The sequence below is a fragment of the Mustela putorius genome, unplaced genomic scaffold (genome assembly GCF_011764305.1).
Source record: "Mustela putorius furo isolate JIRA1106 unplaced genomic scaffold, ASM1176430v1.1 tig00003871_pilon_pilon_pilon, whole genome shotgun sequence".
Lineage (NCBI taxonomy): Eukaryota > Metazoa > Chordata > Mammalia > Carnivora > Mustelidae > Mustela > Mustela putorius.
The window spans coordinates 7,474,897-7,499,670 of record NW_025422023.1 but is presented as its reverse complement, the minus strand read 5'-3'; the positions used below and the strand labels follow the sequence as shown (position 1 = coordinate 7,499,670).

At 37.0% G+C, this 24,774-nt stretch overlaps 1 protein-coding gene across 1 annotated transcript in view; it reads right to left on the bottom strand.

Annotated features, from left to right (window-relative positions):
* The window catches only part of LOC101687395 (microsomal triglyceride transfer protein), a 44,633-nt gene that overhangs the window by 8,312 nt on the left and 11,547 nt on the right, over positions 1 to 24,774 (bottom strand). Inside the window, exons 4-15 of the mRNA XM_004748183.3 lie at positions 23,283 to 23,390; positions 22,004 to 22,120; positions 21,553 to 21,692; positions 19,655 to 19,805; positions 17,384 to 17,541; positions 13,306 to 13,474; positions 12,368 to 12,475; positions 6,757 to 6,969; positions 5,028 to 5,239; positions 2,697 to 2,794; positions 2,451 to 2,572; positions 881 to 1,108 (exon numbers count right to left, since the gene is read on the bottom strand). Of these exons, the coding sequence (XP_004748240.1) occupies positions 881 to 1,108; positions 2,451 to 2,572; positions 2,697 to 2,794; positions 5,028 to 5,239; positions 6,757 to 6,969; positions 12,368 to 12,475; positions 13,306 to 13,474; positions 17,384 to 17,541; positions 19,655 to 19,805; positions 21,553 to 21,692; positions 22,004 to 22,120; positions 23,283 to 23,390 (1,824 nt within the window). The remainder of the gene's footprint in view (positions 1 to 880; positions 1,109 to 2,450; positions 2,573 to 2,696; positions 2,795 to 5,027; positions 5,240 to 6,756; positions 6,970 to 12,367; positions 12,476 to 13,305; positions 13,475 to 17,383; positions 17,542 to 19,654; positions 19,806 to 21,552; positions 21,693 to 22,003; positions 22,121 to 23,282; positions 23,391 to 24,774) is intronic.

Genomic DNA, 24,774 nt, shown 5'->3' with positions numbered 1-24,774 from the left:
CTCAGCACTCTTATGCCTTCTTCAGAGATTTTATTCATTAAGAATCCATCTCCCTTTCGGAGCACCTGGGTGGCTCTGTTGGTTAAGCACCCAACTCTTGATTTCAGCTCAGGTCATGACCTCGGGGTTGTGAGATCAAGCCCCACACTGGGCTCCATGCTGTGTGTGGAGCCTGCTCAGGATTCCTTCCCTCTCCCTGTGGCCCACCCCCATGCCACATGCACACACATGCTCATTCTCTCTCTCTCTCTCTCAAAAAATTCATCTCCTCAGAGTTAATACTGCAATAGATACACGCAATGCAAAATTCTGATATAATCTGAGAACTGTTTCTTTATATGTGACCTTGGGGATTAAGGAATAGACAGGTACTGCTGATTGTCCTTCTCTTCATTCATATTTACTACAACACAGACTAGTTTAGAGTGACAATGCACCCTTTGCAAAACTACACTTACCAGTTTTCCTTGCAGCTAAGGATATCCATAAGACACAGTTTTGACCAACAACAAAAGGGCTTAGCTTATTTTCTCCATAATTTCTTGTTTCTGTTAGCATCAGTATTTTCTCTTTTTTTTTCTTCTAGTTTTATTGAATTATATATGACATTACTGTACTCATGTTATATTGATTATTTTCTCTTTTGCCCCAACAGTGAGGAGGTGTTTTCATCAACTAACAAAGGTGAAAGAAAACCCTGCTTCCCTATAACAAAGAGGAAGTGGAGGAAGGGCAGCGATACCAATAGGGTGAGTGTTTAGAACGTGAACTCCTGGATAGGCTGAACCTTGTCCTGTATCCTCTGAGCACAGAGCACATTTCAAATGTGCCTACAAAAAGGTTAGGGATTCAATAAATACTTGCAGAATGAACAGATTACCTGGGAATGATCTATCAGCAGAATGAGTCCCTTCACCACACTGACAGGGTCACCAGATGCTGACAGCATTTTGGACATCAAATCACTGTATCCATTGAAGAAAGTGACAGGTCTGAGCTGAACATCAAAGAGGATGGCTGACATGCCAGCGTAGGAGTCAAGGTTCTCCTCCCCCTCATCGGGAGTAGCTGCAATCAAGGCCTCCAGCCCTTGGGCTTCAATGACCACCTGGGGAAAAAAGGGAGAGAACAGTCCTGAAACAAGCTCCTTGCCTGCCCCGTAAGTGATGGTGAGGCTTCTGAGCTGTGGCTAGAACTTTCCTAAGGGTCAGAAATTCAGACATCTGCAGCAGCTAGGCAAACAACAACAACAACAAACTCCATGTCTGAACACAGGTTTTCTTCATTTAATGCTTACAACCATTTATCCTGTTTGTAGATGTCAAAAAAAAAAAAAGTCAAATGGCAGAGGTAGAACTCAAACCCCTTCTGTCTGACTATAAAGGCCACGAGCTTTCCATTTTATGATAGCATCCTTGAGACTCCTAGTCCCTCTCCCTCCAGGACTGTCATACATAATGGGTCAGCTGTCTTGCAGAGCTCCTAAAAGGAGATGGAGAGATGTTGGGACAATGGCTATAAGGCTGCTGCTATGAGAGGGAGTAGAGCACCCTAAGCCATGACTCACAACCTTCCTGTCCAACTTCTCTCTTAAGCTGAAAGAAAAGATGATAGAGGCTCGCATCAAGATCTCTCCCATACACAGGAATCATATATATTCTTGGTCCCCCGTACCCACTGGGTGTTTGGCATTTCCGAGTGCATATCAGCAAACAGATGGTGATTCCTCAGGATGGAAGGACATAGTATTCTGACTAGAGTCTCATCAAAGGCTATAGTAATATAATAGGGATGAGAACTCAAGTTTGTGTGGCACTGGATCATTTTAATGCTTAAATGAGCTTATTGAGAAGGTTATACTTTGATCTACATAAAAACTAAAAAGAAAATATATTTTATGATTAGGAAGCCTTTATAGATTGTAACCAAATTTTGGGTAAAACTAAAGAGATGGAATTCAGCCAGTTGTCAAATGCCTACACTTTATTCTTTTTTCTTCTGGTAGTACTGAAAAATATAATGGACTCTTCAGAGTCAAAATTTTTATTATAGGGAGTCAATTTCTTCATATAAATACCCAAAGAAGGAAAATATATTCCAGAGTTAGATACATGGAACATTAAGGACTATATCTATAAATAAAGATACAATATTTTAAAAAAACATAAGTGAAAAATATTAGCACAATTTCAATGTTGTGAATAGGTTTGCTTTGAAATAACAAACGGATGTTTGGCAAGTCCAGTAAATCAAATTACTTAGGTTTCAAGTTCATACTTGGAATTATAAACCATACAGCTTCCTGCAGATGATGGACTCGTGAGCAACTTAAAGCAGAAGCCACTGTTAACTTATGCATCCTATGGCGTTATCATTGGTATATATGTTATTTTACTTTGGACTAAGTTTTTATATACTTTATGAAGCAAAACTAATGGAAAATGAGTTACCTGGCTACTGTGAAGATTAGCTTTCCCAATGTACTGAAAGATGTTGAGGTTACTTCTCCTTAGGATGCCAGAACCAGAATAAAGAATGTCCAGGCTGTAAGTAGACGCCGAGTGGGGAGCACCTAATCACAACCACAAAAAAACAAACAAACAACAAAAACCCAAACCCCTGTAATTTAGCAACAGTTCCAGCAATACCAACTTGGGGAAGGGAAGAGAGGGAGAACCACTTTTTGGGTGACATACGTTCTATGTAGCCAGTGTAGGCAGAAGAGGACCCACTCTTGGAGAAACGGTCATAATTATGAGTAACCATTTCCTTCAGAACTCGACGGACCATTTTGCTGCAACAAAGAAAAGGAAAAAGCTGCACATTCTTTGTAATGGCTGCTTCCCAAGTCAGATTTGGAAAACAAAAACAAAAACAAATCCTCAGGGAAAAGAAGATGGGGCCTAGTGTTCCTCATGCCACTCCAAGACTGGGGAGGTGCCCGCCGGAGTGCCAGCGCTGGGATTAGGGCTTTCCCCTTCATTCCTCAGATATGTGGAATTTGGGTTGGTATCAAAATGACAGCAAGGTGAGGACGCCCAGCTATGAATGGCTTCAGCCAACTGGTGGACACACCTCAGGAGTGGAAAACACATGTTGTATGAATCATCATGGTTCTCTTGTTAAGTACTATATACTTTCAAGGAAAGCTATACCAAACTGGGGGTGGGGTGGGGGATGGTGTGCCAATATATTTCTTTAAACATTTTCCTATGCTCTCTCACATTATCAGTGGCTGATGACATGCCATAGTTCATTTCCAGGAATTTTTTCTACTTACAGAGTTTTCAATTAAAGAGACATCTCAGTAAAACCCATAAATAAATGATTATCTCCTCTAAAGTAAGTCTGAAATCTTACTCCTATGCCTCTATCTTGTCTGCTGTCTAAGGAGTGTTGAGGTCTTCCAATCCTGATTACTTAATACTAATCATATCAGTAATAATAAAATTATGGCAATAATACAAAAAATATCAAAAGAATCAGCTAAAGAAATCTGGATCTAAATCTGAGGAAGAAAATTATTGAGGGGAGGGAACAGTAACCCTATAGGCCCCCCCTACACTATCACTAAGTTATAAGGTATTGTTAGCCTGGACAAGAAGGGATGAGGAGGTCATGATGGCGGTCTTAAAATATTCAAAGGGCCTGCACATGGATGAATGATTTGACCGGCTCTTCTCTGCTCTGCTCCAGGGATTGGGGCAAATAGGGCCAATAGGAAGCTTTCAGTTACACAAAGAAGTACTGGTGATAGTCTTTGAATAATGACATAAGTTCCCTCAGAGGAGGTGGGCCCCCTGCCACTGGACTAGTGCAAGCAAAGACTGGACACCACCTGCCAGGAGACTAGATCCCATACCAGAGAGAGATACCAAGCAAAGTGGCCCTATAATGTTCTTTCCAACTCTAACCATTCTAGTCCCGAGAATCTGCCCTGCAGTGTTGCGACAGCTTCCTCACCTTTCCCTGGCTGCTCTCTACCCCAGTGCCTCCTCTTTTACTGTCCCCTGCATCATTAGGTTCACAAGACAAGGGCAGAAAACCCACCCAGGATCTCCTCCACAGAGTCTTATAAAAGCAAACAAAGAAACAGAAGTCAAACCCATTCCACTTGGCATACCTGGCTACAGACAGACTTTGCTTCTTCCTCCCTCGCTCACCTGCTCCTTCCTTATCTGTCCTGCTCTTTTCTCCCTTCTACTCACTCCTTCTGTACCCCTTTCTTTCGCTACCTTTAATTTTTTTTTTCCTTTGTCTTTATCTATTTTCCAAACTCCCCCATAATCTGTTTTCCTTTTCAACTGGAAATGCTCAAGTTTTATCTTTCCTGGGGATCCTGCTGTGCAAGTAACTCAGGGAAAATGGAAATTTCTTTTCCAGCCCTCTCAGTTCAGTGAGGAAAGGCAGAGAGCTCTGGGGAAGCCCCACTTTGAAGGGAGACATCAGTGAATTCGGAAGAAGAGACCTGAGAATTAGAAGGAAGATGAATCCAGTAAAAGTTACTGAGAATGATGAAGTCTGCTGATTCTCCTCCCCATACCTTGCATAGTCCCAAAACATGAGCCATGCCTGAAGCTTTTAACTTAAGTAGTAGATTCATTGATCTGTGATGGATGAGGCTTCAATGTTAGATCACCAACATTTGGAAAGTTAACATTAGAAATGACTTGGTAAGAACATGTATCACTTTGTTGCACTATTGATAAAAATAGTCCTATCAAAAATGTAGTTGGGTTTTAAAACATTACAAATGTTTGGCAATATATATTTACCAGACTGAACAGGAGACCTAAGTAAAATCATAGAGTTTAAAATCATAGTGCCAAAGTAAAGTTGTTTTATCTGGCCCGCTAAATAGTTCTAGGAGGAAATTTGGCAAATTCTGGTTTTATATAACATAACCTAGCAAAAGGACCATACCATTATTATTAGCCACATGTGTACTACACCAATGTATAAATAAGCTTGAACAAATAAAATAAGTTGGCTTAAATAAACAGGGAAACAGATGCACTCCATCATACCTTGCAGGCATTTCAAAACGTAGGATGTCTTGAACAACAGCAAGCATGTATTTATTCATTTCTTTGGGAAGCTCCCCAATAGAGAGTAGAATGTTTTTTACTTCCATGTAGGATGGATTGTTGTTTAAAATGATAGTGGCTGCAGTAGTGCGTACAGTCTTTTCATGAACTTTACGATTCTGGTGGTATATCCTGTTCAAAGTCTTCTTCACCTGTTCAAAGATGTTCAAACTTAGTGCATATCTAGATTTTTGAAGTTGATATTGTGATAGGAAGAGTTAGTGCTCTTAAAAATAGTCACATTCTCTTTTATTTCCCAGGGTTCTTTGCGATTAGGTTGGGACCATAGTTCTAGCCAAAGGACCACTGCTGCGGGTGACTTCTGGACTGAGACAGTTAAGAGCTTGTGTGTCTTCTCTCTCTCTTCTTACTACTATTGTAGTAAGCTCAGGGCCACATTTTCCCTTACCTTCATTAGGCATGGCATGAATGAGAACCTTTTCGTAAGCTGAGATTTTTGAAGCCCATTTGTTATTGCAGCATATCATGGCATTAGCTAACTAATATCAATTTTTAAAGATGGTACTAAGGAGCAATGGATCTAGTAACTGATATTTCCTTACAATGAAGTCCCTCAGGATATTTCCTTATCCTTTTTTAAAAAATTAATCAACTTCATTTTTTTAGGACACATTTAGGTTCACAACAAAACCAAGCTGGAAGTACAGAAAGTTTCTCTATACCCCTTGCTTCTTGTCTCCCCCTGCCAGTATACAAGCAACCTCCCCTTCCATTAGCATCCTGCTCCACGGTCGTACATTTGTTACAGTTCACAGATTTATACTGACACATCATTGTCACCCAAAGTCCACAAGTTACATTAGGGAACCCTTTTCTTAATAAAACATTAACACCAAAAAAAAAAAAAAAAAAAATCTGCCAAAATGCTGGCACTCTGTGGCAATAAATAAGGGCAACAAATGATTTTGTTCATTATCAGCACTGCCTAAAAATATGTGATATGAGCAGGGGAGGTTTTATATTAGGCATTTATAAATAGTTCTTTCAATTCCACCTTTCTCTGCTTTTTTCAATCTCCCTGAAATACTGACCTTGTTCTCAAGCAGAGAGGAGTTAAACAACTCACCTGAGCACAAACAACTGGGAAAAAATAGCCAGAATGTATAGTTCTGTCTGTCTCAAAAGCCCATGATGCTAGCTGTCATGCTTTGCAGCCTACCAACTTTGACCCAAAAGTGGTAGGAAGGTGCTCAGCAGCAAACTGGAAATATCATTCTCAGCAGGCAGCTCATCTTGAGGTTTAAAAACTTTTCTGTTCTAACCCAAGTTTAATTTAGACAGCTTCCTGAAAATGCAGCTATAGGAACCAACACAGGAATTCTTAAGCCAGGATATTTCAGTGTTGAAACATTTAACAGCATCTTAAAACTTACGGAAGTAAAGGTATTTCTGGAAAGAATTTGTTTCTTAAAATAAGAGGATGTGCTTCAATATTTATGCTTTAGGATACAGGACATTATCTATTCAAAATGTAAGGCTGCTTCAGAATAGCCTTAAATTCAATTTATGAGTTTTTTCTAAACAGGAAAGAGAGATCATTAGTTTGCAGAGGAAAAGAGACTGACTTCAGAGAACTTTGCATTTGACTCAAGTTTAGACAGGCTTCTTTTCCTTCTGTGAATGTTGCAAATACTCTCAGGGAATTTACCTCATCAGTTATGAAACGGACATCATATCTCTGGAGCGTGGTGGTGGCAAGGTGGCTGATGGGCCCTTCCCCTGCCTCTGCGTACTTCAGAAGGAGTGGGATGCCTTCCGGGAGCAGTGCATTCTTCAGAGACAGGAGGTACATCATTGTGTCCTCTTTTTTCTCTGCTCTTTCGAGTCCTCCCAGGATTAACTTCTTGGCTTCTACCACTGCCTAAAAAAATCACATACCACCTCAGACATATGTATAATCATATATGAAATAAGGCTTGGACAGGACTGGCTTCACTCTTGGGCCCAAGAAAACAACCCAAAGTGTTAGAAAATTTTGCACTGGTTGGCTGACCAAGACACACAATGAAAATGGACACATATACTTGATGAAGGTATTGTGTTTTTTTTAAAAAAATGCATATGCTAACATATTCTTATGAAGGAATGAGTACAATAATTGATATATCTACTTGTGAACACATTCTGAATGTATAAAGTCATTTTTGATTCCTTTGTGATTGGTTAGTCATAAAATTGCCTGTTCATTGTATTTCTAAAGCAGCAATTAGATGGCACCTAAGTGATGCCACGTACATTTTCTTAAGTAACAATTTGGTGAAAGTACTGAACTTGACCATAAGGTCTTGTTCTAAATGTTTAAAAAGTGCTCGTTTCCACTTGAATCCAAATTTGATTAATGCTACCATACAGTTCAAAAAATATTTCTCAAATGCCTTCTATGTGGCAAACACTTTTTTTTGAAAAGCTAGGTACTTTTCTGGCCTCGGGGAAAAAAAGAATTGAGTATACGTTAATAATTTAATGGAAAAGCAAATTACAAATGGATACACCTAGATTCTGGTCTTTGCTATTACATATGTTTTAGGGGATTCAGTTTCATCTTTAAAGATTCTTAGGGTCTAATCCATCCATAGGGTTTGCAAATTCTGAAATTAGGCCGCAGGTACACAGACACACACACATACAATAGGGGAGAGAGAGAGAGAGTGGGAGATAGGGGTGGAGAAAGATATAAAAGGTCCCCAAATAGAAGGAAAGATACTAAATTTCATGTGTAATCAGAGAAATGTTATTTATTAACTATCAGATTGATTAAAAATTCAAAGGTTTGATAAATACTTTCCTATTGAGGCTATGGGGAAATAGGCATTTTCTTGCATTATTGGTAAAAGCATAAAATGGTACAATTCCTAAGGAACATAATTGGCAAAAGCTAACATATTTGCATTTTGTTCCAGCAACCCTAGCCAACAATAAGAAAATATCTCCAACAATAAGAAAAAATGCCTACATGCATTTTCATGCAAGATCATTCATCTCAGCATGATTTTTAATCACAAAATAGTAGAAACCATCTCATGACCATATGCAGGAGATTCTCAATACACTGGTCCATAGACATAGTGGAAAACTAGGTAGTTATGAAAAAGAATGAGAAAGATCTCTGAGGACCAGTATCGGGTAATTTCCAGGGTATACTGTTAAGTGGAAAGAATAAGCTACAAAAGAGTGTATATAGAATGCTGTATTTTGTGAAAGAAAAAAAAGGAAAGCATGTGTGTACATCTGCTTACTGTTGCAAAAGGAAACACAAGGAGAAACCAAAAACTAATGACAACAGGTACATGGAGGAGGCAGGCAAGAAAGGGTGAGAAGGCTAGGAAAGGGAATGGGACACCTTTGAGAATGTTTTTAAAACGTAGTTTTGACTTTTGAACCATGTTAATACTTCATATATACAAAAAATAAAATTAAGTCAACAGGGATGGAAGATTGCCAAAATTGAATTCAAAGAGAAACAAACAAATAGAAGTATATATCAAATATAATTAATTAATTAAACATAATTAAACAGAAGAGAATAACAAAGACTTGATGCAAGAGACTTAGAATATAGAACTCTGACAGTACACATTTAGTGGGCTACATCCTAAAAACAAAAGAGCTGTGATGAAGTCTTATACTTTATTTAGTTTGACTTTTGTAGCAATACTAGTGTAGCAATTCCAAAACTATTTTGTGTGTGTTTTAGGTTTGAGTAAATGAATTTTAATATATTGATGTTCTTGAACACCAAAGTTCTCTCTGTAGGAGAAGGAAGATAAATGTATGGAATGGAAGGAGAGAAAGAAGCTTGTTATATTGGACTGGAATTAAAGATAACAGTATGAACTCACCAACTAATAAATATATATATATATGTACTTTGTCCATCGTAAGGGCCTACATGCAACTGTATTCACGCAGTAAGAACTAAAAGCATTTAGGGGTAAAATGCCAGATGTCTGCAACTCACTCTCACATAGTTGAATCAAAATAGAAAATAATTGAGATAAAACAATGAGATAATGGAAATATGCAAGATGTTAAAAACTGGCAAATTAGGTGAAGGAAACACAGATGTTCATGGAATTATGCTATTCTTCTTATTTTCTGTAGGTTTGAATCTTTTCAAATACACATTTAAGGAAAAACAAAATTACAATGCAAGGAAGTCAAGACATAACAAAAAACTAATAAGAAAAAGAAATAGGGGACTTTGTACTCAGTGAGTAAACTTGACTAGCTGTCACTCCGACTGCCATGGGGTAAGCAAGAAATTTCATGCTAGTAAATGCTCAAAAACTTTAGCACTCGATAGGATGGCACGTACCTTTTGGGCAGTCAGAGCATTGTATGCCCAGTAAATAGCTTAAATTTTTGCTGAGAATACATCATTTTCTTTCTATTCATATGTCCTCAAACTAAGCTATAGATAGATGAATATTCCACAGCAAAATGTTGAAACACAAACGTGAACATTTACAACAATCCCATCTGGTGGTTAATCATCTTCAAAGATACATTTTTTAAAAAGTTCCCCCAAGATATTAACAAAATTGAATGACAGTGAAAGGGGATAGTCTTAAGCTCCCTACAAGATGACTTTAAAGATGTGATGAGAACTTGGCTATCCTGTTTTCAGCCAAACTTTACATTTAATCCTTTGTTCAGTTTCCTTCTTATTCTACATTCTACTCTCTCCCAAGGTTGCAGCCACTCTGTTCCTGGCCCGAACTCCTCTTCTGGGCTGCAGGTGGCTATGGCCATCTCTCTTTTGGACTTGGTGACCCAAGTCCAAAGTCTCTTTTCAAGTCTCTTTTCAACTTGGTGACCCAGAAGATTTCAAAATTAACATGGTGAAAACAAATTCATAGCTCTACCCACCTCCCAGTCCCAAACCACGTTCTATAAACCGTGCTAGTACCATACCTAGTACCCTACCCTGGAACCTTACTAGTCATCCAGCTTCTTACCTCTCTCACACTCCCCACCTCCCATCAGTCGCTGAGTACTATTAAATCTACCTCCTAACTGACTCTTGAATCTGTCTCCTTCTCTCACCTTACTGCCACTGTGTGAACTTTACTAATTCTTGTCTTGTTGTTGCAAATATTTCCAATCAGATCTCGCTGGCTCTAATCTAGTCAAAAGCTGGTTCCTGCACTCTGAATCTTTCTAAATAAGAAAAAAAAAATCTGAGCATCTCATTCACCTGTCTAAAAACACACGATTCTCCCCTCTCTCTGCGGAGTGATGGCCGTTAGCCTCTCATTAATAAAGATACAACTTATTTTCTCTCTTCCCTTCTTTCCTGTAGCTCTGCTCTCACCTATCTGCCCCACTAATATGAAAACTTTGTGCTCCAGCTCCACAGAATTTCTCACTGTTCTCAGGCATACCCAACTCATTTTTACTTCAGGCCTTTTCATGCATTGTTATATTTCTCCTAGAATTCCCTTTATTCCATACTATCGTGCCTTTACCTAAAAAGCTTTTCTAGACAAAGCTCAAATACTACTATTTTGGTTAAACCTTCCCCAGTACCCCCAAAAAGAAGAGTTTGCTATATATTCTGTATTCTCAGAGCATGTTGTTTATATTTCAATATTATTTTTTTGTTTCTATTTGATAAAAGGACTGGGAGTTCTCTGAGGAAGATAGAATATTCTATGCATCTTTATGTTAAGTGACTAATAATAATAAGCACAGAGTAGATGCTTATTAAATTCTGCTGAATGGATGTTTCATATATGAATTCTATCTTTAGTCAAGATATTTGATATATGATTACTGATGTAAATCAGCTATTCAAATAATTATAGAAATTGGAAAAAATATGTAAGAGGTCATAGTTCTTTGATGTCATAGAAGTAATACAAATTTGATTTCTGCCAGAACGCAACAGGCTGATGTTCAAACATTTTCAATGCCATTTCTTTTTTTAGTAATCTTTCTCGTACTTAATTTATATTCTAGCTTAGGTTGCCTCTTTGGCACTATTTCAAGAATGTTCTCCCTATTATTTTTAAGAGCAAGCACTCAGCAAGGAAAATAATATAGTGGTGTCTTTTTTGAGAGAGAAGAAAAATGCTGACTAGAAGCTGACTGTATAATAAATGTGGACCAAAAAAGATTTTTTATATATTCAGCATCTTTAATCTATTTGCATTATAGAAAGATAGGCTGCTTTGGACATTAATCCATTTGGATTTTCTATATCTAGTTATGCTTACAAAGTAAGGTTTTGGTTTTCTATGAGAAAGATGTTAAAATTAATAGTCCACTCAGACAAATGGAGAAGCTTTGAGCAAATGAAATTAAAAACAAAATGTAAAATTTTAGATAATTAGAAGTAACTAAATTCCCTCCATCAAAACTCAAAACTGCACACCACACTTATTATAAAGCTCTCCTCAGGGCACTGCAGTCAGTCAGTTAAGGATCTGACTCTTTGTTTCTGCTCAGGTCATGATTTCAGGATTGTGAGATTGAGCCCTGCTTAGGGCTCCACGCTCAGTATGGAGTGTGCTTGGCATTCTCTCCCCCTCTCCCTTCACCATTTCTGCTCATACTCTCCTTCCCTCTCTAAAATAAATAAATAAGCCTTTAAAAAGAAAAGTTCTCCTCAGGGGCCTGGGTGGCTCAGTGGGTTAAGCCTCTGCCTTCAGCTCAGGTCATGATCTCAGGGTCATGGAGCCTCGCATCAGGCTCTCTACTTGGCAGGGAGCCTGCTCCTCCCTCTCTCTCTACCTGCCTCTTTGCTTACTTGTGATCTCTCTCTCTCTTTCTCTCTGTCAAATAAATAAATAAAATCTTTTAAAAAAAGAAAAGAAAAGAAAACTTCTCCTTTAGGAGATAGCCCTAGAGTCTAATATGTTTCTGAGGAAAAGGACTATACCATACATGCCACTGAAAGCCACATATGTAGTGGGCACTCAATAAACATATGTTGGTGAGGGAGTATTAGACTATTTACTTTTTAGGAAGTATTTGTTGAACATTATCTATGCATCAGCTATTATTTTAAGCAAGTGGTATTAATAAGACAAAGATCCATTTTTGCATGGTGCTTACATTTCCGTGAGAGACAGAAATAAGCAATAAATGTCATGAATAAATGAACTGTAAAGTATGCTAGATGACAATAACTGCTATGAAATAGAGAAAGTGGAGTAGGGTAAGGGAGATTAGGAGTGCCGGTGATAGGCAGCCCAGTGAGTATGACATAGAAAGATATGGAACTGCACAACACATGGGACTGGATTTGCACTTACTTTGAGTTTGCAGCCTTCATTCTGACACAGCTTCCTGACGAGGGCCCCAGCGATGATCATAACAGTTTCTCTGATGTCATTGCTCCCAAAGGAACCTTTGAACTTACTCTATTAGCCAGAGTAATTGATAAACAGAGGTAAAATAGGTTATCAACACATTTAAGCATTTCCATGGGACATTTTTAGAAACATTTTTTTCAAGAAGCAAAGAAACCAACATCTAAGGAAAATGTTTTATGGTCCTTGATAGCAAATTCAAAATTTTGATTTGGCAACACATACAAATTCACTTTCTAACTTTGAATTGAAGAGTTAATAGAATCTCTTCTCTCCCGGTCTTCTTAACATGAGTCTATGAACTCCCGAGGGGTTTATGGACTGTGTTCACTGTGTCAGTGAACCAAAAAAACAGTCTTTAAAATTTTGCATATGGGTGAAGAGGAGCTTCATGGCTTTCATCAGGTCTTCAAATGGTCCCATTTTCCAAAAAGATTATAAATTATTCCACTAGATTGTAAGTGGATAAGAGGACATTTTGTTTTTAAATCTTGAACCCAAGAGAAGTCTAGCTTTTGTTTCCAATACAATTTTTTTGTATTAGAAGAATTGTATCTCTTCAACGTATTATATATTAAATGCCAAGAAGAATTTTGAAGTCAAAACAAATATTTTAAAATCAATTTCTGAAGCATAACCAAGAGTCATCTCCTCTGAAATTTTGTTCTATGTCATATTATATGATAAGTGAATATAATCTTTTAATTTCCTTATAATACAGTTTATGTTATTTTAAAGGAATTGCAAAGAAGACACTATGTAAAACAGTTTACTACAGTTAATGGATTAATGGATAGAAAATAATCCAATCATTGCCTAGATTCTTAATGAACATTTTAGTAGCTGAGAGCCTTTATTTTCCCAGTGTTCACTTGACTTACAATGAGGGCTCTCAGGAGTTCTTCATCGGGATGGGAGGCAAATCCACAGGCATAGAGAAACCTCTCCTGGAGGATAACACTACTGTCACTTTTGAAATCCAAAAAGTCCAAAATAGCATCTAATGAGTCTGAAGTCTGAGCAGAGGTGACAGCGTCCACCAGTTGAGGCCTACAAAAAAAGGAGAGTCATGGATATCAATATTTAGTGTACTTAAGGAATTATTTAAATCTCTACCAGTCACAGACTCTCCATTGATTTGAGTTTCCTAAAGAAGTGAAATTTTTTAATATAAACAAAAAATGATGGGGTCCATGGGTGGCTCAGTGGGTTAAGTCTCTGCCTTCAGCTTAAGTCACGATCCCAGGGTCCTGGGATTGAGCCCCATCAGGCTCTCTGCTCAGTGGAGAGCCTGCTTCCCCCCTCTCTCTCTCTGCCTGCTGTTCTGTCTAATTGTGACCGCTCTCTGTGTCAAATAAATAAATAAAATCTTTTAAAAAAATAAACAAAAAATGAATAACTTCCTCGAAATACCCCCATTTTATTTTAAACCTTTCATTTAGTGACTCTCTAATTCAATGTAAACTCAGAATATAGAAACAAGTTTTACTGTAATAGCCTAAACCAAACATAATTTGGAAATTTATATGTCAAAATTATATATGCAAAATTATAAATTAGGTTTAAATCCTTTTCTCTATGAGTAATACATCAGTTATTGATCTCAAATATTGATTCTCTTTTGTCTAATTAGCTTTGCAAATGTACACATTTCTCAAATGCCTAGTTTAACTCAGGCAGTATTATTTAAAGAAAAGATGGGAAATCCTTTTAATTTTAATTTATATCTGAGGGAGAAGATGTTGTTCATTTTTTCTAAAAATAAAAAATATCATGGTATAGTTACCATGTTCATGTTCAATGTTCAGCCATAATGGCTATGTGTGGACAGAGTAGAACTCCTATAGGCAAGTTCTAATTACATACACCAGCTGTCAGGCATCTGGTTGAGTCTGGATGCTAAAATTTCTGAAACTATTTGTAATAGTGATGAATATATTACGAATGTAGGTTTGTTCCACATTGTATAAACACACCATACATGTGTTTAGTGCTTTTTACTTAAAAAAAAAGAAAGAAAGAAAGAAACACTTGCACTTTATCATTTTGTTCCTATCAAAAACCTAGTAGTGAATGAAGGAGAGACTGAGAGAGAATACTTATTAGGTGCCTATTACACAAGTACTGCACCAGAAATTTTAGGTGTGCAACTTCTCTCATTTCTTTATCTGTAAGACAGGGCTAAAAATAGTGGTTACCTTAGAACTGTTGGGAGGATTAGATTATGTAATCTACGTAGAGCACTTAAAACACTTGATAAATATATGCTGTTAATAATACAATCATTTCATTTAACCCATGAGACATCTCTGTCAGTTTAGTGCTAATATTCCCCTTTATATATGAAGAAACAGACTCAGAGATGTTCATAGCCCCTAGCTATTAAGTGTATAGCTGGGGTTGGATAGCTGGTAAGTGTATAGCTCAGGTTTTTCTGACTCTGGAATCCATGATTCCATGGATTAATGTTAAATACATTAGTGTTTCCCAAAGTGTTGTTTTGTTTGTTTGTTTGTTTGCTTGTTTGTTTTTTTCCATGTGATTCTATTCCTATGAAATTCTGTAAGGAAAGGGATCTTCAAGATTATTTAAGTTTAGAAAATGTTTAAGTAAACTTATATGTAATAATTTACAATTGAAGATGTTGAAAATTTCTGCAGCCAAGAGAATTATTTAATTTGGTTTCACTCAGCATTTTTCCAACTCGGTTGCTCACAGAATTATTTCTTCTTGGCATACTTGGTAATATTATGCAAATTAACAAGGTACACACAATGGACACTTTGAGAAATGTTATATTCCACCACCCTGTCTTCCACTATGCTATAATAAATAGAAGGAATCATTCTCCGTAATATACAGACATTAGAAGTGAGGATTGGAGAGGCTAAAAGTAAACAATTTGCTCAAAGATTGTACGTTGCTGGAGGTCAAAATTAAAAATCAGGTCTCCCAAAATTAAAAACTTGCCTGGGTGGCTCAGTCTGTTAGGTGTTGACTCTTGATTTCTGCTCAGGTCATGATCTCAGGGTCCTGGGAATGCACCGCCTATGGGGCTTCCTGCCCAGTGCTAAGTCTGATGGAGACTCTCTCCCTCTGCTCCTCCCCCTGCCCCCTCTCTCTTTCTCTCTCTCAAATAAATAAACATTAAAAAAAAAAAAACACTGAACTAAACTAGGTCTTCTGATTTTAGTTCATCCTAGTATCCTTTCTATTACACAACGTTACCTGTGGGTTCATATTATAGAGTATAATATTACATAAATATGAGTATCCCCTGCTTTTCCAAAGTTTGTTTTAGGCTACTTTGCTTTTACAAAAGACCTACGTTAGTACTGTTTTTGGTAACCAAAAGAAATCTGAAGAGGATTTTTGATTTTACAAAAAAAAAAAAAAAGGTTAAAAACAAAATAGCTTTCAACATGTTTTGAGGCAGTATGCCTCCTGAACAGCAAGTATGTTCACACCAATCCCCTTCCCTGGGACCTATACTGAGCATCTCAGCATCAGGCCACCATAGCTTAGAACTGTATCTATGAGCATCTGGGCTATATCTCCATTTATTTTGTGTATCCATTTACAAGATGTGTTCTAAGGTACCAGAAAAACCTAAGAGAGATCGTTTTTTTCGGTCTGAAAATGCTCAAAAATTTTCCATGTGAATTAATGGTAATTCTTTGCTTAATACCATTTTGGGTTACAAAAGGTTTAATAGGAAGTCTTCACTTATGGGTAGCAGAAGAAACCTGTAATCTGATTTAGAAACTACATCATGAAATTATCCAAATAATTGCTATCTTAAGGTTTTTAGGGTACAAATAAGGTTAAAGTTTAATTCAATCTCCATTCTAAACTAATAACAATATTTTTTACGTTTCTTGTCAGTATCTTTGCCTTTCCTATAAAGATAAATCACCTTACAAACATATCTTAAAGTTCTATGATTAAAACAGGAGTCTGATAATCTCTGATTTTGTGTATTTTTCAACTTCTTGTTTAAATATTTATTTTTTGAAGAGAACAACCAACTCCGGTTAGTCATATGGAATTCCTAACAATTTAAAAAATGTCCTTGAGACAAGTAAATAACAAATAGAATCAAGAATGAACAACTTCTTCAAAAAAACCTCAATTCTCTTCTTGGAGAACTGAGTTCTTGAACTCAGTGACAACAGCTACTGGTACTGTGTGTGTGTGGGTGTGTGTGTGAATTAACCAATTTCCATTTTTTATTATGTTAATGGCTATTTTGACTGTCAAAGTAATTGAGCCACTTTCTGTATCAATAGGGTAATTAGTACCATACAGCTGAATTTGTATGTACAAATTTTATGTTACAGACAAAAACCACTTGCATTTACAAAGTAAATCTGAGAATTAAGTCAACTCTCTTTATTATACATGTCAATGAATCACACTTGCAGCAAACATTCAAATAATGCACAGATTTCTTTTTTCTAGATCCTTTTGACTATTTCCCTAGTTCTCAATTTTTCTATATAAAAAAATGGCTTTGATGGGTATGATCTTTAATAAAATCACATTTTTCAATCGAAAAGTCATACTTTTTTTGTTTTTATAATCAACTCCAGAATCTTTTCAAATGTAAATTAATAGGTCTACGCACAGGGAGGCAGCACATGCTTACTGGGGTCAAGATGAAGCCCTGCCCTCCCTTATCTATGTACCAATGTAGACCTGATTTAAACTCATAAACACTCAAAAAATGTTCATTCTGACTCACTGCCAAAACTTTGTTCTCACATATTTCTGGCCAAGTGATTGTTAAAAAATTATTGTATCGTGGCATAATAACTCTTTGATGAAAATGCAAAAACAACACAATAATTGATTTGGAAGCTGGACAGTTGGTTAAAAGGGGTCTTTCTTGCTTAAGAAGAACCAATAACCCAGAAACACTTTTCTACAGATAACCCCACACCAGATTCGGGAACTTACAGCACTTCCTTGCTTTCAGCCTTGAGGATCTGGAGGATCTCTTCTCTTCTTGCTGTCCGGAGATGCTGAATAAAGGCCAGGAAGCTTCTGACAGCCTCAGCCTTGGAGAGGTTGTCAGGCTGCAGGTGTTTTCTGGTCGACTGCCAGTGCTCCGCCAGCTGCAAAGAAACCAGGCTGCAGGCTCATACCCCAGTCGGGATTCTGAACATCCGCATTGTCAAGGGACACTCTCCCCAGAAAGAAAGCTTGCCTTGTAACTAACAAGCAAAAGAAGCTTTTTGTGCCTTACTTCCATATCCCTGATTGCCACCTGCCCCGCTCACATTCCTGTGACTCTCAGAGACAAATCTAGAGGCCTCCTGAACCCCTGTACGATTCCTCTGCAAGAGGACCATTTTTGTCTGTTAGAACTTAGCTCCAAAGAACCGAGGCTTCCAGGCCTATAAGGTCATTCATTACACCAATGGAATTAGACCCAAGGCCAGGCTTTGACAACCATCCTGCAATTGTGCAGAATTTTCTTTAAGGGCAGGAGATGTTGGAAGGGGGGAAAACATAAAACTGCTGAATAACTGTGTCAGGTTTCTTATGTACTGGGACCTCACTGAAAATTAATCTTCGTAATAACTTGAGCTCCCTATTCTATATCTTTATTTTATTGTTTTTAGGAAATGCAATGTTTAACTATGCTAAGGTCTGAACGGTTCATTATTTGCATGTTAAGTAGCGTATATTTAGATGAAAGTAATTCTTATACTATTGTTATTCTATTATGATTTTAACAATAGTAAATAATTCTAATTAGTGATATTCTGGCTTTGAAATATGCTAAATAATTGATTTTTCATAATTTACCACTTTTCCCCTCATTGTAAAAAATGTGTTTAATCCTGTTCGTGACCTCCAGCTCTCTAATTCTGGGGTATTCAGCATTCTACTAATATTTAAATTATTTGCTCCTAATAAGCAATAGACACATATTTTCTCCTTTTCAAATCCTTTTTGATTATATAATCTTAAGAGGATATCCCAAAGCAAAATTCCAACTATTCTTAGTTAAAGACTTACTGGGTCATTTTGAGGGCAGAGAGCATACTAGTGTGAATTCAGATTTTTTTCTTAAAAGGGTTGCAATAGTGACAATGTACTGAAATTGCAAAAGCAATTCCTCAAAGACAAAAACCCTTCCTACAATAATGAAGAAGTAATTATCAAATCTAAAAATGACTTATAATTTTTAATAACCATGGGGAGAGAAATTAATAGTTCACAGCACTAAAAAAGATGATTGGTTTCATCAGTCACTTTCCTAAATAATTTCCACCTTCATATGACACATTATAAAATTTACTCTGGAACATTAACTTATATATGGAAGAAAAAAAAATGAGATTTAAGAATGATGATTCTTACTTTTTGTTTTTTCCTTAGTTTAATTTTGATAAATTTGAGAAATTAGCAATGACTTAGTGTCTTATACTTTAAGCAAATTATGATATTAGTTCTTGATAATTCTACTTCTCTGAATGCCAATAATATCCAAGGGAATGGCATTTTCCAGTAGCTACCAACAAAGCATGAAGCCAACGGTTTGTTCTCCTGACAAGAGGCTAAGTATTAGGAAATGCTGGACCCTAACGTCCTATACATGGCCACCAACACAAATGACTCATGTGATAAATGAAATTTCTCTTTGTTGGACTTAAAAAGTTATGATGACCTATGCTTTGCCTTGGAGATGTGCTATCTCATTTCTGTCCGTAATGGTAAGGGAGTTGGGGCGTGGTAAAGAAAATTTTCCTAATTTAGCAGAGAGTTCAGAATCCTTTTTTAGTCCTCACATCAATACTCAGAACACTGAGCTCAGTAAAATATTTCACCTGAGGACTTACTGCTACTCAGTGGTAGAATTTTCAGGATTTAGATTCTTGTCCATGCTCTTCACACTACATGCTTTCCCCAAATTTCTTTGGGCCCTTTACCCCCCACTGCATTCTAGGTATTATTATTCAGAAGCCGCCCTTAGGTCATAACATTTTTAATTTGAAATGAGTGGATGATGATTATTAGTTAATTACTGTTGGATTACACATCATCTCGGGTACATACTGTTAAGTACTAGTGCCATTTGAACTCAGTGGTGGCTGGTAGCTCTTCATAAGCTTTCTTCAAAGAATTAACTGAAGCTTCCATTGGAGACAAAAGGAAAATTGAATTTTAAGCCATGATTATTCCCCTATCTGACCACCCCACCAAGTTCTTCACACTTACAGAAGGGCATCCTTTACACTCGCTCTGGAAGTTCTGTCCCACGATGGGAAGGGCCCTGTACTCTGAATCAACAGCTTTAATTACTGCTGCAACCTGCTTTCCGGGTATCAGTCTTGGGCCTGCTTCAGTGGTCTTCAGCTCTAATTTCTGCCTGCACAACCAAGGAAGAGAAATATCACATTAGCAGCTTTCTTTCGAGTGAACAAGCTACCGATCGCCATTCTTTTGGCAAACCAGATACAAATTTCTTCACACTATGTGAGTCTGTGTCTTTCAAACTGCAGAAACCTCAAGATCATTATGAAATCTTCCTGGAACAACAATTTTACTCAAGAGCTTCAGAATCTGGGTCTGGATTTAAGAGAACACAGGGAAGAAAACTTGCTCAGATGTTGAAAAAGATACGTGCTATCACTTCTTTCAAATTTAGCCCTGCTTTCTGAAAATATCATCCATACAACCATTTATTATCTAAGATAATTAGGAAATTGTATTTACTGAAAATGATTTCCATATTTTTTGCCTGAAATGCTTTCGCCCATCAAGATGTAGACTCTGCAAGCTTATCCTTGATCCTGGGCAGGACTCTGTGATTTCCCCCAACTAAGAGAAGGACAGTAGAAGGAAACTATGTGACTTCTAAGGCTAAATCTTAAAAAGGAATTCAGCCTTCATCTGGAATGCCAGCAGCACATGTCCCTCTGGAGACTTGAGCTGCCATGAACAAAGTGTGACTCCCTGAAGCTGCCATTTTGAGAGGCCACATGTTGATAAAGAGAAATGCTTGGGGGAAACCATAGTAGTTTCAGTCTTCCCAGACCAGATAGCAAATAGGTGAGGGAGCAACCTTTGAACCAGCTCTGGCCAGTGACTGCCACTGCAGAATAGAGGCCAAACAAGGCATGCCTCGCTGAGCCAAGGCAAGACCAGAATTCCAAGACAGAATAATAAAATGACAGTTGCTTTTTGCACCACTAAATTGGGAGTTGTTTGTTATAGGGCAATGGAAACCTGATAGACCTGATAAGTAATTTAAAATATTTATTTTATACGAAAATACATGAAAAGAATATGGTGCAAAGCAAAATGCAAAATTCTATCCAGATGAGACTTCAAAAGAATTTTCAAGAATTTATGGTGTGAAGCACTTCTCCCAAGACTTTGCATCCACTGCACTTTGATATTAGAGCTACTTGAGAGAAAGCATTTGACAAGTGATGGCATAAGATAGAATATATTTAATGTTAGGAAATCTTCTAAATTAAAATCTGAAAAAAATATATACTCTTAGATTTAAAAATTCTAGTCCTTAAGCCCCTGTGAACTTCTGATCAGAGAAATTTTCTCACACTGAAATAATGGGCTTGAATACAGTATTATAAATCAAAAATACAAAAATCCTGTCATATCACTTTATGATGGAATTTTTATGTGTTTCTTAACAACAACAAAAAGCTCAAAGAGAGAACAGGCAATTGCCACCACTTTTTAACCTTACCATTGGAAAGATCTGACAGAGAAATTAGAATATAAACTAGAATGAATCAAGTAGTTTGCCTTTTTAAAATGTATTTCAATGGGGCGCCTGGGTGGCTCAGTGGGTTAAAATGTATTTCGATTCAATAAATGATTGATATAATTTTAAATGAGATTCTATTAAAAAACAGTATTTAATGTATGCCCTATATTATTGTAGATGACATGAAAACTAATGGTGAACAAGATATAATCACAGTTCTCAAGAAGCTAAAAGTCAAAATAAGAAAACTCTCTCTATATAGTAAATACATATATAAAACATATATACATTTAACATTTCTAACATGTATATTTAAAAGCCAAATACAATAATATATCAAAGAATAAGAAAGAGAATTTAAATTTCCTCATTATCTTACTTTGATACTATATTGCCTGCAATGGTCTGTAGAAAATTCATCCGAAAAGCATGTGTCTCTTCTGCGAACACAGCTATAACAAAGCTGTCTTCTATCTTATAGGTAGTAACAGATGTGGCTTTTGAAGTGACACCCAAGACCTAAATAAATAAATATGTAAGTAAATAAATATTTGTAGTTGCAACAATCAGCTTTCTATTTCTGAATCAAGTCAAATAGCAAACTCTCTTCTAATTTTCAAAAGAGCTTCCTCTTAAAACCTTTCCTTCACCACCCAAACTTGTAACATATGAAAATAAACCTTTTCATTTGGTATGTGTGAAACAATACCCTAAACTAAAAACTATAAATGTTCCCCAATTCTTTGTTACCTTATTCTTCTATTATTTTAAATTAATCTCTATAAGATGTAATTATTTGGATGCCTTAAAAAGCATGATATCGGCCATACCTGATTTGAGGTTGTAAATCCAGATCTCTCTATTTTGCATGAATCCAAGGCCTTAATTTTGGTCACTTTGTCCTGATGAGCCTGGTATGTCACCTTACAATCTCCAGAGATATCTACCTAAAAAGAAAAGTAAAAGCATATTTTTAAGGATTTTCACATGGACCACTTAAATTCCAGTGGGAAGTGGCCTGAAAACTAGGGTTCCTGATATTGTGATGGGGGGCTGCTTTTTTGTCCAGGCTGACAAGACCAAAGGACAGGAAGAATTCAGTGTTTTCTGAAGCGTGTGGATTCTTTTCCATCCTCTTTTGTTGGGTCTTATGAACCCCAATAATAAAGGATTTCCTACTTCTCTTTAACATCTAGGAAGAATTGGACAAATGACCTGGTCATAATCAAAACCTCTGGTAAGTGGATAATTACACGGGAAAGGGATCTGACTTTTAATGCTGTATCTAGATGTGAGTATGGGCGTGCACTCGCTCTTTGACTAGCTAAATATAATAAGAAATCCTTAAAAACTTGTGGGATTAATTCAACTCATTGTAAGTCACATTAACAATTTGAGTGTGGGCAAATGTATGTCTGTATAGACTGTTTAGCTTCTCTGTCCCTTCCCTTGGGTCTCAACTGGCACCATACCTGGCTTTTATTCTAGTAAACTACCCAATATTCCCTTGGCCCAGCCCTGCCCGATTATATTTTTTTCACCCATTCCTGGGTTGGCTGAATTCAGACTCAGCCCCGCCTTTGACCCAAAGTGTAATACTGGGAGAGACACTTAACTTCTCTAGTTTAACCCCAGTTTCTTCATCTGTAAAATGAAGGGGGTTGGTATCGACCTCTGGTTGCCCAAACTGACAATGCATCCAAACTCTCTGAGAAAACTGTTATAATACAGATGCTCATGTCCTCCCTGATCTATTGAATCAGAATCTCTGCAGGGAATCCAGATCTTAAATAAGGTCCCCATGGGATAGTGATGTACAGTGATGCCACTGAAATGCTCCCCAATGTTTTCTGCACCTCTGCCATTTAGTCATTCTGTAAGTCTCCTTAGTATAATAGATTTGAATTTCCTTCATCCTGTATTTGGGTACAAATTGGGATAAATGGCAATCTGTTTCACATGTAAATGAGACTTAACCACCCTAGTCACCCTTTCTGAGCACTACCATAGTAGTAAATTTTTACTGAATTTCTTAAAATAGAACTCCATATAAGCAACTTCTGTAACTATTGACAAATAATATACAGGATCCTTAATATTAGTAAGTACCTCATTGGTGGTTCCAGAGCTTAACTGCATCTGAAATAGGCTAGCCAGTCCTCTCTTGAGATTCTCTATAGCCACCGGTTCATTTGGATATGAGTAGAACTCTTTGACCTGGGGGGGGGGGGAGACAAACATATATGAAGCAAAAATGCATCATTTATCAAATTGGTTAAATAATTAGTGGGAAAGATCAGATTTTCACCCTTATCAGTCTAGAAGACAGAGATCTGTTACTCCAAAGCTGGGAATTTCTTTTTTTGTAAAAATATGTTATTTACGTTTCTATGAAGCTAGACCATGAAAATTTGGGAGGCAGATAATTAAGGCTCTGAACATGATGGGCATAGCCTAGGGATGGAAAGAGTGAACTGATTTAGACCGAGATTTCTGTGAAAGCAAGAAGGATTGCCCAAGGAAGAGAAATCAGGAATATTTTCTTTGAACATATCAATATGTTCCCTACCTGCAACACTGCTTGAAACAAAAATGAACCAATGTTTAAAACAAAGAAATCAGTTTTGGGAAGATATTATCAATTAACATACTTGATATTCATAAGCTAGCACAACCTCTAAGGGCTATGACTAGGGCCTACACACGGCCATAAGATCCATGAACAAAATTCCACAGGGGTGATTTTCTCTGGCCCTCCAGAGCATTCATGTAGACCCTGAATATAAGGAGATAGAGATGGTTGGAGGATTTGAGGTTGGGATTGCTACCATTGCATGCCCTGACACAGGCAATCTTTGAGTCCCTTCAGAACGCAGGAGATGAGGTTGAAATGAGGAGGATGACTGTGATTTGTCTGTAATAGTCAATGACGTAGCTTTACTTTATCCTTGACATTTATAGGCCCAGGGGTGATAACAATGTCTCATACCATTTTGGTAATTTAGGTCATGTTTAAGAAACAAGAATAAAAATACAGAGAATATTCTGGAAAGTCTGTCACTCTTCACCCTGTATTAACTCCAAACACCTCACACAATTTAGAAGTAGAGCATGAATTTGGCTTCCTTGTAAAAATCCTCAAGGTCTATGGTAATTATAGCTGAGCATTCCTACTGGAAATATCCTGAATGCCTTCCTATTCTCTTTAAAACCAACCATGATTTCTCAAGTAAAACAGAAAGCTCAGTAATTACATAATGAATTCAATTAATACCAGTTGAACAATTCAACCTATATGAAAACTCCCTCACACCTTAGAAGAGAATATTCGGCCTGACTTAGCCAAACAAGTGACTCAAATCTTTATTTTTATTTTCTACATATATTCTGCCTAGCGATAAATTTACTAGGTACTTTATCCAGCAATCAATTTTAGTCATTATACTGAACGAATCTATAAATGTTGGAATTGTGTTTGTCCAGGTTAAAAAGGAACTGGAATGGTGACCTAAGCGTCTGAAAATCCATGGTATCATATTCTCAAACAAATCACTGGCAATTTCTCAGTTCCAAGGCTGAGTTTCTGATGTTCTATTTTGTA